The 19,476-nt window shown below is 35.8% G+C and overlaps 1 protein-coding gene across 3 annotated transcripts in view; it reads right to left on the minus strand.

Moving 5' to 3' along the window:
* Positions 1 to 19,476, minus strand: part of Prkg1 (protein kinase cGMP-dependent 1) — a 1,047,684-nt gene that overhangs the window by 27,898 nt on the left and 1,000,310 nt on the right. For all 3 annotated transcript variants that reach the window (XM_070021099.1, XM_070021098.1, XM_070021100.1), the window contains one exon: positions 7,508 to 7,604. In XM_070021099.1, coding sequence (XP_069877200.1) covers positions 7,508 to 7,604 — 97 coding nt within the window. The remainder of the gene's footprint in view (positions 1 to 7,507; positions 7,605 to 19,476) is intronic.

Raw genomic sequence — 19,476 nt, forward strand, 5'->3', positions numbered from 1 at the left:
CAGAAAAGGAGATATGTTTATTCTGGGGAACAGAATTTCCTAAAAATAGCCTGCTAGCCACCTCACAGTGCATTTTTACATTCATATATATATATATATATATATATATACACATATATATATATTTTATGGACAGAAGTTAGAGCTCGGTGTTTACATACCTTCTGTACTTTACATCCCAGCACTTCCTTCTTATAATAATTCTACTCTCTGTTAAGAATTAGTAGTTATGCTCTACTAGTTCACAGTCTAATAATATTACACACCATTATACTTCCACTCCAGTCTGCACACTGTCTCGGTGTCCTGTGACATGTGTCCTTCTAAGTTGTAACCCTTGCCTGAAGTGGCCTTTCCCCAGCTGTTCATTTAAATCTCCAACCCCTGGCTACTGTCTCTCTGTCCTCCAAGGACCTTGTCTACTCCATCAGCTACAAATGACCTCACCCCTAAAGAAATGCCGAGAGCTTCCATGTGTAATTTATGATGTAATACAATCCCAAAGGGTTTTATTTGTCAGTTAGTTTTCAATATGTTAAACTTATCTTCTTAGGGAGAGTCAGAAATTCCTATCTATCTGTGAAAAGAAGATTTAATATTTCTTTTTAAAGTAAATTTTCTGCTGAATGTGATGTGATCACAAATTGACTAGGTATAAAAATTTTGTAGCAGAAAATATAAGGCACATGTGAGCCAAATTTTAACTTTAGGATAAAGTTTGACTTTAGGTCTACTTTACCATCAATTTTATGTGAAGCCTTTGGAAAGATGTTTTCTGTGCCTTCTAGAATTGTAGGGATCTTTCTAGAATCTCTCTCTATTTTTCTAAATCTTTCTTTTCTGGAGGGGAAGATGAACTTTTCATTATTTTATGGTGGGATACTAATTCCAACTACTTTTAATGAAAGAAATGGATCTCAAAAGATAGCTGGCATATATAACATTCATGTAAATTCAAAAGATGTGCAAGAAATAAACTTTCATCTGTGGTCATTCATATAGTATAATTGGATGATAGTGCACAAAATAACATTTATTCCTCAGTAGCAAGCAAATGTTTTCCCTTAATTTATTAGCATTTATCAAAGTAGATTTTTACTTAGAATGTGTCTTGTGATTATTTTAGGAATTTTAATACATTAAAATTGTACCTCCTAAGGTCCCATTGCTTTTTTATTAGATTGGACCTTCATTGCCTGTCTAAATATCTTACCTTCTTAGAAATCAACACGACTACTCATAATTATTTTAAGAAGAAACATAAATTGGAAAATATTTCTTTGAGAAGAAGACAGAGAAGGAAAGGTTGTATTAAACAGAGGCAATCCCTCTGTCCATGTTACATGTTTATTTGTTCTAATTGCCCCAGGATACAGGCATGGCAGGACTTCCAGGGGAGTCTGCCCTATGGCATAAATCCTCACAGGCTCAAGTGGCCCATGTAGCTCAGAAATCCCACAGCTCTTCTATTTCATTGCTGTGTGACCTGGCATAAGGAGGCTCTTGAAATGTTTTCATCTTACATGGGGTTTCCCTGTGGAGTTAAGCAGCTCACCTTTCATAATTATGGGAAAAAAATAACTCAACTGAGCAATGAGTTTATCACCTTCCTTCTTGCTTAATCACCTCTTAAGCTCTATTTCTTTGCTTTCCAGTTGGTTTTTGTTGCTCCTCAAGCTAGCTGATCAGTGAACCATGTGCCTAGACAGCTGGAAAAACAATGTTCTATGACAGGAATATGATTGCCATTTTATACAACGCAGAGACCCTGTGACACCACACATATGTGCTTGTGTGAGAGTGTGATTTATGGCTCCTACAACTTGCTAACATATCAGTTCTTCTTGGTCAATCTGACCGCAGGAATCATAAACTTGAGTGGATTCACAGGAATTATGAGTAGTAACCTTGGACTCCCGTTAGCAAGAGCCAGGTCCTTATTATGTTTGATTGAGGTACTGGAGTTTAAGAAGTCTCGGAAGAAATAGAGGTGACTCAGTATTTTACATGGAAAATGATTCCCTCGTCTGGGGTTAAAATGTGGGAGAACTTTTCAATCTATCAGAGAAATAGATGAAAGCAGGGTACCTCAGGTGCATACAGTTTTGACGAGGTAGAGTAAAAATCATCTCCCATCTCTTTTCATGGCAGATCAGAAAATAAAAAGCTTCAGTAGTTTGGGGAATGTAATAGAAGTTATAATTGAAGACTATCTGAAGACTTCAGGCTCTTACTTGTATTAAAGAAATACTCATATTCTCAGGGCTTGGCTACTAATTATTCCATTCCCTTCCTTTGTTTAACTAAGCATGGCTGGAAATGATGAACAAAGATAGTACATTTTATGATGAATGGAAATGTTGATTGAAGACAGCACTTTTTCATAATAAATAACAATTAGTGTTATTATTATTATACAAAACTAACAACATTGACAGGACATTGATCTATGCTGTTTGGGGAGAATTTAGCTCACTCATTCTTTGTAACTCTGTGAGACACATCTTCTCTTATCATCCTCATTGCAGAGATGAGGAAACTAAGGATGTTTGAATTAATGACTAAGCATATATAGTGGGTAAGATCTGAGCCAGAGACCCTCATTCCAGAGCTCTCGTTTTGAGCTACCATATTACATTGTCTCATTATTTCTTTCTTCTACACATGCTGCCAGTAAAATAGGATAACATATTTAGAGACAGGAGAATCTCTGCAAGTTTGTCAGAAACAGACAAGTACAGCACCTCGTCAATAAGTCTATTTAAAAACTGTATTTTGTTAAGATTCTTGAGTTCTAGATGAAGCTAAGGTATATGGGCTGGGTGCTGGTGGCTCACACCTGTAATCCTAGCTACTCAGGAAGTTGAGATTTGAGGATCACAGTTCAAAGCCAGTCCAGGCAGGAAAGTCCGTGAGACTCTTATTTCCAATAAACCACCCGAAAATTGGAAGTGGTGCTGTGGCTCAAATGGTAGAGAGCTAGCCTTGATCTGAAGAGCTGAGGGACAGCGCCCAGGCCCAGAGTTCAAGCTCCATCTGCTAAGATTGTCCTAGAGGTTTACTAATATTACAAGTAAGGGAAAACATGGGACCTGTGTGTCTTTGGGTGTGGCTTACTTCACGTAATATGAGTTTTTTCCAATTCCTTTCATATCCTTACAAGTGGGCAGTGTCATTCTTTCTGTTGGAAGCACAGAAGTCCATTGTATATACAAAGAGACGTTTTTTCATACTTTTCTTTATTACTTCTTCACTAACATCATCAACCTTTCATTTGAACCCTACTTTATCATCCTCAAATTGACTTCATTTCCACATATAATTCCTCCCTCATAGCTACTCTGGAAGGAGAAGACAAGAGGTGTTCTGGATTTTACAAGAAAAAATATGAAGAATAAATAATGTAAACACATGGAACAAATCTAGTTTGTCTCTAAAAAGTTAGAAACATTTTCTGTCATTTTTGCTTATGAAAGTATTGAGAGTCTGTCTGCTATCAAGTACCACCAACATCACCACCACCACCATAAAATACATATATCTTAGCTTTTTTTTTTGTCAGTAAAGCTCTAGGACAATCTTAGCAGATGAGCAGAATTGCTCAATAGCTATGTACTTATGACGATAAAAGATGATGCTATGTGAAATGAACTCCAAGACATGGACACAAGAGGATTTTATTTGTTGTTGTTGTTTTTAATGTACTATGTGAATTCTTTTTCCTTTTGTGTTTCCCCTCTCCTGTATTTGATTTGGGTGCCCTGAGTATTGTATAGTTCATCTAAATTAGGGAAGGGAATGAGAACAAATAAAATGGTGAGACAAAGGACTAAAGGGGAATCAATGTAGCATAGATACTCACAAGACAATATGTTAGAAATGATCTGTACAACGTGTGGGGAGATTAGGGGAGAGAAAAAATGAGAAAAATGAGGGAGGGGGTAACAAGTTTGACAAGAAATGTACTCACTACCTTATGTATGTAACTGTAACCCTTCTGTATGTCACCTTGACAATAAGATTAAAATAAACAATAAATAAAAAGGAAAAAAATAAAAATTCAGAAATAAAGACAATTATTACCATGGAGGGGAAAAACACATCTCTTTGTGCCCAAGTCTCATTGAATGAATTACGTACTATAATGCTTCGGGTATTTAATTGATGCCTTTTTTGTGGGGGGGAGGGAGTCGGTTGTGGGGCCTGAACTCTGGGCCTGGGCTCTGTCCCTCAGCTCTTCAGCTCAAGGCTAGCGCTCTACCACTTGAACCACAGCACCACTTCCGGCTTTTCTCTTTTTGCTCATGTGGTGCTGAGGAATCGAACCAGGGCCTCATGAATGCAAGGCAAGCACTCTATCACTGAGCCACCTTCCCAGCCCTAATTGATGCCTTTCTGTTCCTCTGATTCTCCCAAACACCCTGCTCCTCCAGCATTGAGCCTAGACTGCTCACACTTTATTTGGGGGTAGATATGATTTTCCCTCTCAGGAAACTGTGAACCTCTGGAGTTAGAAGCTAGTTTCTATTGAAGATGATTTGTCCCTTCTGAGATCTCATCATACTTGTATATAGTAAGTGTTAGAGAATGAGAGTAATCCTAGAAGACTGAGCTCACATATCTGTCTCTCCTAACGTTGTTTCTATATGTTATCTAAATGTGGTTTATTGGTATAGAGGAGGCATTTTGGATTGCTGAATAAATAGAGTAAGTTTCTAAAATTTAAAGCAACCACATAGTAGTGACAGATTAAAAACAAAGTTTGTTTCTGATATGCACAAATCTTTTCTGAAAGCAGACACTTCTCTAAAAAGAGAAATAGTACAGTAAATTTGGGCTAGAGCATCGGGACTATTTTTACTTATAATTCCTAAAATCAGCTTGCATATTTCATGGACATTCTTGATAAATGAACAGGGTTATCTCTGTGCTTTATAGTAATACTAAATCTAAACGAGGAACCACATATTGTAAGAGAGCTGAATCATTTCACTAAATGTGAAAAGACAATTTGAATTCTGGAAGAAATATTATGAACAGGTCACACTGAATACATTAAATGGTCCCTTCTTAAAGAACATGGACATAAAATTTCACATAGGCCATAATAGGAAGGAAAGAAATACAAATTATTGTTCAATGATAATGATCATTAACAGAACATGTCTGAAAGTAGACTAAATCTACGTATGCCAAAAGTGCTTATGAAACGATCAGACAAATTTGGGTCATATACCTGTTTATTATGGACATTTACTACAAGCTTCTGAACTCATTCAACAAATCTGAAATTTCTTAATAGACACTTCATCTCCAAAATTGAAAAGATATTATTTAGAAATACTCCAGCCTGAAAAAATACTGCATCCAAATTTATGCCAATTGACAAATGATAAGTTAATAAATTAAAAACTAGAGATGGTATATTCACACAACTATAATTTCCATGTCAATTGTAATGAAAAAATCTACACTCTTGGGCTGGGAAGGTGGTTCAGTGGTAGAGTGCTTGCCTTACATGCATGAGGCCCTGGGTTCGATTCTTCAGCACTACATAAGCAGAAAAAGCCAGAAGTGGTCCAGCACTAGTCTTAAGCTGAAGAGCTGAGGGACAGCGCCCAGGCCTAGAGTTCAGGCTCCATGACCAAAAACAACAACAACAACAATAACAAAACTATAGTCTTAGCTCTAACAGGAAGTATAGCTCAAAATCAAATTTCTAAACTCTTCATACCCCAATTGAGAATTCATAATCTTATGCCTGGAAAAAATATAAAATCTGATTATAAAATCAAAGCATAATTTCTGGTATCATATAATAAAGCCATTCACCAGGTATGTATTATCCTTAAGCTAACGGCTCTTAGGTCTAAACTATATGCATTACATATTTATTATTAGCATGGACAACAATGGGTACAGAGTGAAATATGTAGTCTGAGGATCATATACTTATGGCACCTCTAAGATTGATAAAATTATCCTGCATGTGCCATCCTCAGAGGACAGTAAAGAGAAACTTCCTGTCATTGCACCAGAGATTAGCTCTGCCTCTTTCCTCCTAACTGTGAATGGTGTGGATATTGCTCGACGGTACACTGTTATCTTAGTGTTCATTTACTGCATGACACACCAGACGATAAGCCAATCCTGGTAAAGAATCCCACCCTCTGTTCTACCTGTATGTCCCAACACCTCCAGAGCAAAAATATTCATGTATAATGTTGTCAATACATCTTTATTGGCCATGTGAAAAATTATAACTTCCACAAAAGAATAAATCTAAAGCTACATCAATTCATAGGATTCAGAAGTTTCTCTAAACTTTTACTTGGGTTTTACTTGCATATCTGAAATCATCAGAGACATATTCTGAATTCCTATCAGAAACAGTCGTTTTGCTACAGTCTCTCTAACCAATATTAAGGGAAGGAAGAATGTAAATTCAATCATTAACATCATTACTCTAAAACATCCTTTTGTAGCATTTAAGAAATTAGCCTCTTATACCACTTGTCAAAGTCCAAAATCCCAATTGCACCACAAGTGGACAAATGTCAAAAATAGCCTTAGGTAATTTTACCTTTATGGAAGGGGATTTCTCCTGCCTCTAATGGCAACAGTAACTGTTTACTACACTATACACAGTCTCAGGGAGTTTCTAGCATACTATACTAGTGTCTAATGTCAAGGATTTCTCTGTGTTCAGCAAAAATGTGGAAATGAGTTGGCATTCTCAACTAGAGTTTGTAGCTGTATAGTCTTGGAATGCACCTACCCAGGTTATCTGAATGTACTTATTTTTTTCTACTTTTTATTTCAGTTTTAAGGTACTATGCCTAAACATCCCAAATAGGAGATACTCTCACATCATCAACTGTGTTAAACAAAACCCATACAAAAGTGTTTCATTATCTTCTGTGTGTGTGTATGTGTGTGCAAAGTATGTGTGAAGTAAATTATATAAAATACTACAATCACAATAACCTTAATGAGTACTAAATCATATATATATATATACATAAATATATATATATATATATATATATAAAGAGAGAGAGGTCTATGTATACATGGCAATATAGATTTTGTCTACTTTGATATGTATTTAAATTTACACTTAAATCATAATTACCATTAGATTACATAATTGTTAGTGAAAACTGCTTATAATGAAGGAAGAAAAAATGACAGAAAATCACCTGAGTAAACAGCGCTTTTTGGCTGTGCATTGAGTGTGTTAACCTTTCATTTACTATGAAGAGGTAAAAAGTGATTTCATATTTATTCATCATTGCATATTCATTTAGTATCATGACTCCATAGTACAGCCCCTCTTCATCATAGGCTCTGACATGCCTGAATAAATGTATTTTATCCTTACTTTGAAACAAGAGTAAAGAATGACAAGAGAGAAAAATGCAAAAGAGAATGAAATCTTAGGCAAGGAGGGACAAAGCACAGGGAGATAGAGGCTTTCAAAAGCATTTAAAGAGTGATCACCTACCAGCTCTACTCGTCCAAAACCTCCAACTCCCAAGGTGTCAATGATGTTGAAATCTGACAGCTTCAGGTTGGCGAAGAAAGCAGCTTCAGCTTCATATCTGGATTTTTTGATGCGAAAAAATGGAAATTTCTTAGAGGCGCATATACGAGGTCTAGGTACAACTGCACTGGAATGACATGACTCTGAAACAGGCTTTACCTGCTTAAATTCCATCTTGCTTTTAGAGTCTGTATTTTCTCACACCATAATTTTTTTTTTGGTCCCAGTTGTTCAGAATAACATAGATTTGTACTCTTTTTTTTTTCAAAGTAGAAAAATACAAAGTACCCACTCCATGCCAGTCAAGTGACTGATTTAGGTCAATTATCAACTCAAGTTTACATCTCAGTATTTTTTCTACGCGTCTTCTTGTGAGCATGGATTGTTTGACTTGTTCTTTGTTGGTTTTGCTTTGGGCTTTGGGGGTTGGCTTGGTTTTGTCTTTGCTGTTCAGATATTGGATGGCAGTTTCTCATTAGTTTTCCCTTATCCACGGGCTGGTAGTGCCTCCTATTAGTGTTTATTAAATGCGGAAAGATCACGGAGGTCTCTGGAGCAGAATCGCAGCCAGGTTTTATGCAAACAGATCCGAAAAGCTGAGGATTGATGTGCCAGCGTCTGAAATGGAGGATTTCAGGAGCATATCCACATCCCTAAAAAAAACGGGTCTTCCCTGCAATTATATGAACCCTCTGACTCCGAAGCTAGTAATCGCAGTGTCTTTACATTGGCAAGTCTCTTATACAACTGGTGCGAAGCATGGTCTAGTATTCCGAAAGTGCACACATGCGAAGCTGACACGTGTGAGTGGTCAAAATAAGCATCTCCCTATGAGAGGGAGTGAACATGAGCTGCTTAAAATAGCTCCCTGTTAAAGGCCCAATTATTTTTAGAAAGGGCAGGAAGGTGTAAAGATGAAGATGATCTTCCCACTCACTAAAGCCAGATCAGGGAGCAATTCTGCTGTTTCAAATTTAAAGCGTTCAAACAGCTATTCCCATTCAGAACTTTCAACCCGACAGTGCTTGGTTCCGTCCTATACTATACATAGAAAATGATGGATATACTGAAGAAATGATACTAACCCGGATTGTGTGACATCCGCTTTTGAAGCGAATCCGCCATGGTCATGTTTGGCGTATTTCATTAGAGTCAAGCACAATGTGAGACTACTTGGGAGACAGTGAAAGAACTCTTAACCCTGTTCACTGCACAACCACAATTTTGGTTTTGTGAACATGTTTATTGTCCACAGAGTCACAGCATTAACAATAAAAGTGAGAAGCAAAATTTAAAGAAAAAAACAGGGAAAATTTTCATTGTTTATTGGCTTATTAAGTAAAATCACTCCCTTTAACGAACTTCAGAAGTATCCATTAGTTAATCCTAATGGTATTTGTGGCTTTCTCTTATTAACAAGACAATCAAAAGATCAACACGGTATATCAGGAGCTGGTTTACTAGGATGAGGCTTAGAGGCAGATGGCAAATGTACATTTCTAACATTCCAACTAGCTTGCTCTCACTGCTTTGAGAATATTAAACTTCATTCCCTTGAAAGGGCCAGTGGCAGAATTGACTCCAACAGGTGTTTTAAGAGAACATCTGTTAGGATTAAACTCCTTGATAGTCTATATGTGGCCAAATATTTACTGGTGGAGTGGATAAGCAAATCCTTCATAATATTGCTTTTTAAAAAAATTAAATCACTCAGTTAAATGTTTTAAAACTCATGTTCATGCTATTTTATCAGTCTCATAAAAACATAGAGCAGTCCACAAAAGTCTTAAATACATAAAATTGTTATAAAACAGATGTATAGCTGTATTCTTTGTGTGTATGGTGTGTGTTTGGGGGGGTGTCTGTGTGGGTGTACATGTGTGTTATGTGTTTCTATGCATGCACATATGTGCATGAGTACTGTGGCTTAAACTTCAGGCCTGATGCTATCCTTGAACAGTTTGCTCAAGGCTAGCACTGTACTACTTGAGCCACAGCTCCACTTCCAGCTTTTTTGGTAGTTGGAGATAAGCATTTCATGGGCTTTCCTGCCTGGTTGGCTTCTAACTGGAGCTAGGATTACAGGTGTGAATCACTGGTGCCTGACATAGATGAATTCATACTGCTTATTTAATTGCTGAGTTTTTAAGATAGTGTTGGTTATGTAATCAAAATCTTTATTACTTAAAAATAACATGTTGTGTTGAAAACCCCTTGTCCAACGACTTAAAGATATTTAAAACAAAATAACAACATAATTTAACATTCTATATAGGAAAGTATTATCTACTTAAAATGTTACTCAAGCTACAACCTATCATTACTTGCGCAATCATCATTCATGTTCACAATAAATTCTAAAATCTGTAAGTTCCAAAGTCTTTACAGGATGTTAAACACTAATGGAAATTCATTTCAGTAAGAAACATAGTTTCTGATGCCTAGTTATTTAAAAATATAAAAACAAACAGTGTATTCTCAAATGGTCCTTTGCTTAGTTTGAAAAAGTTAAAATATTTAACTAAAAAAACAAGAACAACAATAATAATATTTTAGTGTAAGATGGACCCTTTGCCTAGAAAAGTGTGACTGCTGCTATATGCATTGTGCTTATAAATATTGGAAGCTTACAAAACCCCAAAGCAGAGGAAGAAAATAGTAGAAAGTGAGGTTTTGGCCCAACAGTACAGCTTATGTTTAGTATGGATAAAGCACTGCATTTAATTCACAGCTTTAAAAAAAGAAAGAAAGAAAAAGAGAAAAGAAGACAAAAGGAAAAACAAGAAAGAAAAATAAAATAAGATAAGCCACGTGGCTCATGCCTGTAATCCTAGCTAATTAGGAGGCTGAGATATGATGATAGCAGATCAAAGCCAGACTGAGCAGAAAAGCCAGTGAAACTCTTATTTCCAATTTACCACACACACACACACACACACACACACACACACACACACACACACACACACACACACACAACAGAAGTAGCACTATGGCTTAAAGAGGTAGAGCCTTGAGTCTTGAGCAAAAGAGTTCAGAGACAGCTCCTGGATCTTGAGATCAAGCCTCATAACAAACAAAATAAAATAAAATAAAGTGAAAATAAGCCATCAAAAACCAAAGAGTAGAGACCAATAAGTGATTAAGTATGTTGGACAAAGAAACAGGTGTACTGTATCATTTCTCAAAGATTTCTGATAATAAGATTTATCTAGGTGTATGGTGACTGATTAGAAACCACAGACAACATTGAATCCTTTTTGGATCCCCTTTCCAGCGTGGAATACTTTTCTTTGAAGAACTACTGGAAAGTAACAAGATGACCTTGATTTTTACCTTTGTTTTTTTCAATTCTGCTTTGAAATTGAATTCAAAGGATGATCTAAAAACAAAAGAATTGCAAGGCTACAGGTGTAAAGATGATATTAAAATACACACATGGTCTAGAAAGTACAAACCAGTACTCTATAATGTGATATGTGTTTCTCTTTCCCCCTTCATCTCTTTCTTTCTACAACCTCTAACCTTCACAGTATTATTCACATTTCTCTATGAAATAGATACTTTTCTATTTCTACTTCTTCCATCAATAAACCTTCACAAAAACAAGGAGTAAAAATCTAGTGTCCTAAATATTATAAATATTATTTATAATATTTTTATGTAATTGACATAAAACACAAATGAATTATTTCATCATTTTAATTTAGAAGAATCTGGTGTTATACCTTTGGCTTATGACTGACTGATCATTATTGTTCAGTAATCATATCATCATATTTGAAATAAATATGATGCTTCATCCAGGACAAAGCTAATAGGGCTTAAAATTTTGTCTTTATATAATTTTAATATCTATCTAATCATAACTAAATAAGCCTATAATATTATGTGTTCTTTGCAAAATAAAGAACAAGCCTCTAAAGTAACATAACTATAACTATGAGTAATTAAGAACAAGTTGACCAATTTTCTTTTTTTAAGTATACACTTTAAAAAATAGAAACAAATGACAGGAATTTAAAGCAAGTCCTACCCGGAATAGGAGTATTTGTGGGAGGGGGAGGGCAAACAGAAAGGGGGACAGAGGGTAAATATGAAAAAAAGACAATTTATGTTCTTAGGTAGAAATAGAACAAAGCACTTTCACTGATTTGGGAAGAGAGAGGGGAGAGGAGAGAGAGGGATGGAGTGGATGAGTCTGATCAAGGTATATTGTATGTATATAAGGATATGTCAAAATGACAGTCCCTTGTATATCTAATTGATGGTAATAAAATGTGGGAACTCTTTAAAAAAAGAGCCAGTTACATGATAAAGTGATGCTTCTCATTTGCTTTAGCTCAGCTCATCTAGCATCAAAATCTATACTTAGGAGTACTCTAAGTCTCCAAGGAGAAGTAAACAAAGCTGGACATATGGTATGCTCCTATAATTCTAGCAATCTGGAGGCAGAGATTAAGTATTAGCATGTCCTAATCTTTATGCCAATCATTTGCTTGAGTTTATATGCTCTTGAGCACATTTTTTAATTCCTTTTGGGTTTGGGGGAATATCTACAAAAATAAATTTTTTCAGTAAACACTCATGAACTCTCATCTATGAGTAAATTCCTTTTTGTATCTGTAGTAAGAGCAAGTCAGACAGACAACTAATGTTTACCTTAGATTTAAAAATGATTCAAGAGACAATGATGGCAACAGACAGTTTGTAACTTGTGGTCCTACTCTGCTAATGACTGTGTCCTTCCAGGTCCTGATTTGTTCAATATTTAGGCATTTCTAGCAGCATTGGTAAACAAAAATTTAAGTTAATGACTATAAAATTTGTGACTACTTCAAGTCAAAATATAAACTGATTTGAAAATCCATGGAAAAGCTTAGAAAACTTGTTTTACTTTGAATGTGATCAGAGAGCACTGATATTTGAAAATACATGTCCAGAGAAATAGTTAAAATGGATAAGAACGTTCAAAAATAGAACTGCAAGCACAAAATATGCATTCCTGGTTTACAACAAATGTAAGATACAGAACTGATACATAAACTGAATGGACACTTTCCACTATGGCCAAAAGCATTGCATATAATACTAGTTCTTGAGTTAATGAAGTTTGTGTTTCTGTGATTTTCAGATTTGGCAAAATAAATACAAACAGTCAAAAATATGTATAGCAAATGCAGACTGGAAAATGGATCAGTAATGCTTATTTGTATATTTATCAGGAATGTGAATTGGAAAATAACTGTTGGGACTATTATCTCATGGTATTACTTTTACTTTGAACGTATCAAAATCATTCAGTGGTTTATGTTCTCATTTTTTCTTGATTCTCAAATGTTGCAAATTCAATACTCATAGTCACTAAATTAGAAGCAAGTAGCCTCTATAATCAAGTTATTACTTTGTGCTACACAAAATATCAATGCCAATCAAACTTTGAAAGTCAATACCTTTTGAATTCAATGAAAAGCAGAATGAGTTAACTGTTTTGTAGCTGAAGTATGGAGTGCAACTTATTTTCGTTGAAATTTTTTAAATAAAAATCTCTATTAGAACCAGGTACCAATTGCTTACCAACTATAACCCTAGGTACTTAGGAGGCTGAAATCTGAAGATCATAGTTCAAAGCCATCCTGCACAAGAAAGTCAGTGAGATTCTTATAATCAATTGACACAAAAAGACCAGAAGTGGAGATGTAGCTCAAGTGATACAGTATCAGCTTTGAGAAAAAAGTTAAAGGACTGCACCTAGACCCTTAGCTCATGCCCCAGTACTGACTTGCATGCACACGCACACACACATACACACACACAATTCACTATTAGTGTTATTTTAATAAACCCTTTAAACATAATACATGCTAGAATTCTAAACCAAATGTGTAATTTCTAATATATTTGGCCATATCATATTATTTTACTAGTGGAGGGAATAACTTGGAGAGAAAAATTATTAAAGTAACTTAATGTCTGTAGTGTTTGGTTATGTCATATTTCTCCAGAATGTATATTCACTGTAGGGAATGTGACATAACATTAATTTGCTTTTTTATTTCCCAAACTCTGGACAGCACATACAAAGACTCTTTTGAGAGTTGGAAGGCCACAATCAAGTTATGAGATATATCTACTTATTTTTCAAATGCATTTCTTTGAGGAGACCTACATGTATAGAAACACATAGGATCACTGTTTTCTACCTATCTCTTAAATAATAAGAATACAATGCTCAATAGGAAATGTACTTCTTATTTTACTCATCTAACCGTAAACCCTCTGGACAATATCTTTACAATAAAATAATATTTTTTTAAAAAAGAATAGCCAGGCATCAATGGCTCACACCTGTAATCCTAACAACTCAGAAAGTTGAGATCTGTTACCTTGTCCATGTAATGGTAACACACAAAAAATATAGAACCAAAAAAAAAAAAAGACAATAACTTTGTAAAAAAAAAAAAAAGAAAGAAAGAAAGAAAGCTGAGATCTGAGGATTGTGGTTTGAAGCCAGCCCAGGCAAGAAAGTCTGTAAGACTCTCATCTTCAGTTAACTACTAGCACCCAAGTTCTAAGTTTAAGCCCTAGAACACTAGACCATACATACACACACATACATACACACACAAATAAAAATTTATATATATATATATATATATATATATTATTGTAAAGATACTGTACAGAAGGGTTACAATTACAAGAGTAAGGTAATGAGTACATTTCCTCTTGAGCATTGTTACCCCCTACTTGGTTTATCTCCTACCATCCCTTCCCCATCTCCTCAATTCCTCCCTTCCCCTCCCCCCGGAAGTTGTAAAGTTCATATTTAACACAGTGCCTTGTTCATCTCATTATTACAATGGGTCAACCTGTGTCCTTGTTTCAGCATTTTGTTATTTCATGTCACATATTTACACTTACTCTAAAAATAAATTTAATTTTCTCTCAAAAAAGACAATAGAGAATTACAGAAATTTAGGTTTATTTAGTTTTTAATCTTGAAGTATCACAATATTTACATTGTTCAATATCTGAATCAGTAACATTAGTGCTCATTTAGTCATAACTTTTCCATTTTTTTCCAAAGGAACTAATTCTATAGATGTTAAGTGCTTTGGAGACTGGTGTCTGACTTGCACTGATATTTTTTTTACTGTTTTATTCTCTCTCTGCAATTTTTAAAATGTACTGGTAACTGTAAAACAAAAGCAAAGTGTAAAAGTATAGTACCTTCTTTTGTTATACTCAAGAATAATTGTAGCTTCCCTGCAGCTCAGTACTTAGGAAGTCTTTTACATCACAGGCTCTGGTGATGTAAAAGTTCTCAAAACAAAAATACTTTTCTTCTCAGAGGAGAAGAAGATTGTGGTTTGAAGCCAGCCCAGGCAAGAAAGTCTGTAACCGATCAGTAATTGTCAACCTACCTCAATGAGGATATTTTCCTATACTATTACCCTCAAATGCATTGACCAATATGCATTTGTAACTCATAAACTTTAAAATACTTGCCACACAATGTTAGAGAAAGGTTTGATGCTCTAAAATAAGTTCTTAAGTAAATACAGAATGTGATGAGAAAAGATTGGCAAGACACAAACAGTAAAACTGTCTCCTCAGTGTTGATTATAAGAGAAAGTTCATTTATTAAGTTATTTGATGATGTTTATTTTTGCTTTAGAGAATGTACTTACTTGTCTCTATGTACTCAACACTTAACAATGTCTATCTTACTTTATATATGCCAGTAGAGCAATCTTCTTCATCTACATAAATAGCCCCAGGGAACTACTGTTCTAAGATAGTCTCTCTCATCTCTCAAGTTTTTTAAGTCTATAGTCCTGAGGGTTTTTTTTTTTTTTTGCTTTATATTGTAGATCAGAATGACAGCTGATGAATGTCATAATTTGGCTCCCCAAGGCCAGAGAAACCAATGTTTAAGGAACGAGGAGATAGGTGAGCAGGACTCCTTAGGTCTCTGCTGAAATAATCCAGGGCTGTGAGTATGTATCATTCCTTCTGCTCAGCTCACTTCCTCTCCCCATTACTACAGAGAAATTATCCCATTACTGAAACCTCTTACTTCAAGTTCCCTGAGGCTCTGTCTTCAACAGAGGCTTATTTCTAATATAAGGAAGAGTAAAATCATCCTAAGTTTTCTCTTCAGATTCACAGGGAACAATTAATCTTAATTAAATCTAAAAATCATAATCTTAATCAAAGTAATTTATCAAACTACTGAACTGGGAATAGATGGATCAGACAGGACTCAAACAAGAGAGGTGAGGTTTAATTTCAGGACTCAGAATTCTTTTGTGTGCTTGTGTGTGACAGTCCTAGGGCTTGAACTCAGGGGCTGGATACTCTCCTTGACCTTTTGTGCTTAGGCTAGCAATCTACCACATGAGCCACAGTTCTAGTTCTGACTTTTTGCTGGTTAATTGGAGATAAGAATCTCATAGACTTCCCTTCCTGGGCTCACTTTGAACTGCAGTATCATATCTTAGCCTCCGGAATAGCTAAGATTACAGGAGTTGAGTCACCAGTGCACAACTCTAGATGCAGAATTTTTTTCTGGATTCTTCTATTATTTTAGAAAAATTCAGGGTATACCCTTTCTTGGAGGCTACTTGCTCTGATTCTTCTAAAAAGGAAATCTGTAAAAGGGTCTTCATTAACTTCATTGACACGATGTTTAAAAGTGTGGTCATGGTTACAGGGGACCAAAGAACAAAAAGAAAATAAAATGCATTGTGTGGCAAGATATAAATGAAAAGAAATGACAGGGCATCCTCCCTAGCATCTAGCAATGTAATGCTCAAACAAAAATCAGGGACTTAACTCAGGATCATTGAATGCAGCCTTCCTTTTCAATATATCAGCTTTTCAGCAACTTGTCCACGAAGCTCACTCCTACCATGAAAACTCTGGGATATCAAGAGTGCTCAGAGAGTTGCACTTTGCAGAGAGAGCTGGCTCTTACAGCTTTCCTTTCTCCTTCTCTTCTGAAGTCTTTCCCCTTCCACCCCATCCCTCTTGCATCTTGTCCTCTAATTCAAGACTGCTTGTGATGGCTAATCTTGATTGTTAATTTGGTTGGATTGAGAAGCACCTAAGAGTTTAGTAAAGCATGCTTCTGGGCGTGTCCATGAGGATTTTTCCAGAAGGGATTTGCTAAGGGAAGAAGATTTGCCCTGTATGTGGGCAACAACCATTCCATAAGTAAGGAGGTCCGATAGTATAAATGGGGAGAAAAGGAGAGAGGTCAGTAGTGGAGGAATTTTCTCTCTGCTTCCTATCCAGCATTAGGTAAGCTCCTCTTCATTACCATGCTGAACTAAAATCTCTGAAATCTTGAACCCAAATAAATCTTTCCTCCCCTACGTTGTCTTTTCAGATATTTTGTCATAGCAATAGAAGTCTGAGTAACACATTCCTTAATCTTCTACCTCTGGAAAAGACTAGTAGACATTTTCATTTGAATGAATCCCGTTCTCAGATCCTGTTATGTGAAGGAGCAGTAGAAGAGCCCAGATTATATATCTATTTTAAAACACAGCAGCTTATCATATTTGTTCAGAGACAAGTCCTTTCTTGTAATGAAGATTTATAATGTAGCATAAAAATGCATTAAGAATCAGTCAGAGACTGTACAATCTTTAAGTATTTAAGTGTTAAGTACTTTAAGTATTAGGTAAAATAAGCCAAGTGAGCCATTTTTCAAATCAAAGATCTCTGAAACACTGATAAAGTATGAATCTCCCTTTAACAGTAATACCCTAGTAACCTAACACCATCAAGGAATGGGATACTTCAGGAAGAAATACAATGTTCTGCTTATTAAATATCACACCCTGTAATGATCACAAAGTTTTTCTCTCAAACCATTAAAAGTAGATAAACAAGAGAATCGATACATAGAACATTCAGAGAGTGATTCTTTCATACAGCCCATTGTTGTGCTTTTACATACTTCAGATGACACACACACAAAAAAAATCTACACCATGCATTATTATTTGGTCAGGTGGGAAGATAGTTCTGAAAGCTATTGAAATAGACAGTCAATTTATCCAAAATGTGGCTCTCGTGTATTCATCTGAGCAGTGATTACCTAGGCAGATAGTAATATGCAATGACTGAAGTATAACCTCTGAAGTCAGTTACATGGGATCAAGTTTATCTCTACTGGTCACTAACTACAGCCATGAAGAAGCCACTTTACCCACCTGCACTTCAGTTCTCGTCAGCTGATTAGTGGGAAGTCATTCCTTGCTATTACTAGCAAGGATTTTCTGCTAATGTATTTTTGTCTGATCCTAATCTTCCCACTCACACACTTGGCTAGAACCTAAGAAATAGATTTGGTTGGCAAGCAGAGTAGAGATAAATGTGGGGTTATTGTTCATGTGGAGGTAAAATTAATTTAGACACATGAGAATACTCCAACAAACCATAATGTTGGGTTGGTTTCCAACCCTAATAGCCACATTCTTTATTCAAATTGTCCTAACTGGTGGTTTATGGTGCTTCCAGATCTCATCAACTCTTCGTTCTGCTTCTGTACAATGTGACTTCTATGGTTTGGGCCATCTAATTTCTAAACCATCTTATATATGATTTGTTGTTACCAAATGAGCCCACCAAAAATGCAAGGGAGGGAAGATAAAAGCCTAACCTCAGACCTCTATTAGGAATAGGGTAAGTGAAGGTATCATTTAGAAATTTAGATTTATTATACCTTTTACAAGTCTTCTGTACTCTTTGGAAGTTTGGAAATTATGCATCCTCAAAGGGAAAAATGAATGAAAAAAATCCCTCATGTCACTGCGGTTTAAGATCCTTACCTTCAACTATTCCCTGAGCCTGTGGAGACAGACGATATACTACCATGCTCTTAGCCACAGTCAGGCAATAGGTACAGGCAACAAGTATCATCATCCAGAGCCTGGAAATGACTGAAACAGATTCTCAAGAGGCATTCATAGTCTCAAAGTGTTCCTTCTGAGGAGGAAATCACTCATTGACCCATTCTTGCAAACAAGTCCTGCTCCCCTTTTCCTGAGCTTACTCCATATAAAGTATTCCCTTACAGCCATCTTGAGAACAATTCATTGGCAAAGACCCTGCAAAGTTCCAGAGGTACAAAGAACCTCACTGATTCCCCTAGGAACAGCAAGGGAAAACTCTGCAGGCCTTTTGCTGAGAAGACTTTTGTGTGTCTTATAAGCGGACAACTCAATGTCAGATCTGTCCTCTTAGCGGCAAATAACTAGAAATATCCTTTTGATCAACAGCCTTACAAGATTTATAATGTGTCCCAATGAGTTATGTTTGTTAGGGGAACATTCCTCGAGGTAGATTTTGAAGATAAAATAAATTTACAAAATAGAGAGAATTCCTGGTTTTTAAAAAATCACTTTACTGACAGCAACAGCAAAAATGAAAAAGTACACAGGGTATGTATTTTTTAGACTTCATCAAAGCATATTTGCAACATTTTATCATGTCACATGAGTTTATTTGTTCTATTGTAAACATAGAATAAGATTAACATCACATGAGGATGTTCTATGTTGGTGAAAAACATTGGTAAATAAACTAATGCTTTTGAGATGACACTGACATGATAAGGCTTAGCAACCCAATTACTGGAGAGGTTTCTTAATTATCTTGTCTAGAAAATATTGTCCACCACCCACTTCCTCCCGGTGATTCTGACCCCAAAAGCCTGGTCTATATTGAATAGGTTTGGACCTAGGTCCTCAGTCTCTAAACAAACACATGAAAGAACTAGGCTAAGCTCCAATTAGGAACAGTAGTTTCACCATGCACACAAATCTCTTATCATCATTCCATGTCTATGTGTTCCATGCTAACTGAACACCTACTCTATGTCTGGTACCACACGTGTCCCTTCTTTTAGTAAA

Source organism: Dipodomys merriami, unplaced genomic scaffold (genome assembly GCF_024711535.1).
Source record: "Dipodomys merriami isolate MVZ:Mamm:240054 unplaced genomic scaffold, mDipMer1.0.p SCAF_14, whole genome shotgun sequence".
Lineage (NCBI taxonomy): Eukaryota > Metazoa > Chordata > Mammalia > Rodentia > Heteromyidae > Dipodomys > Dipodomys merriami.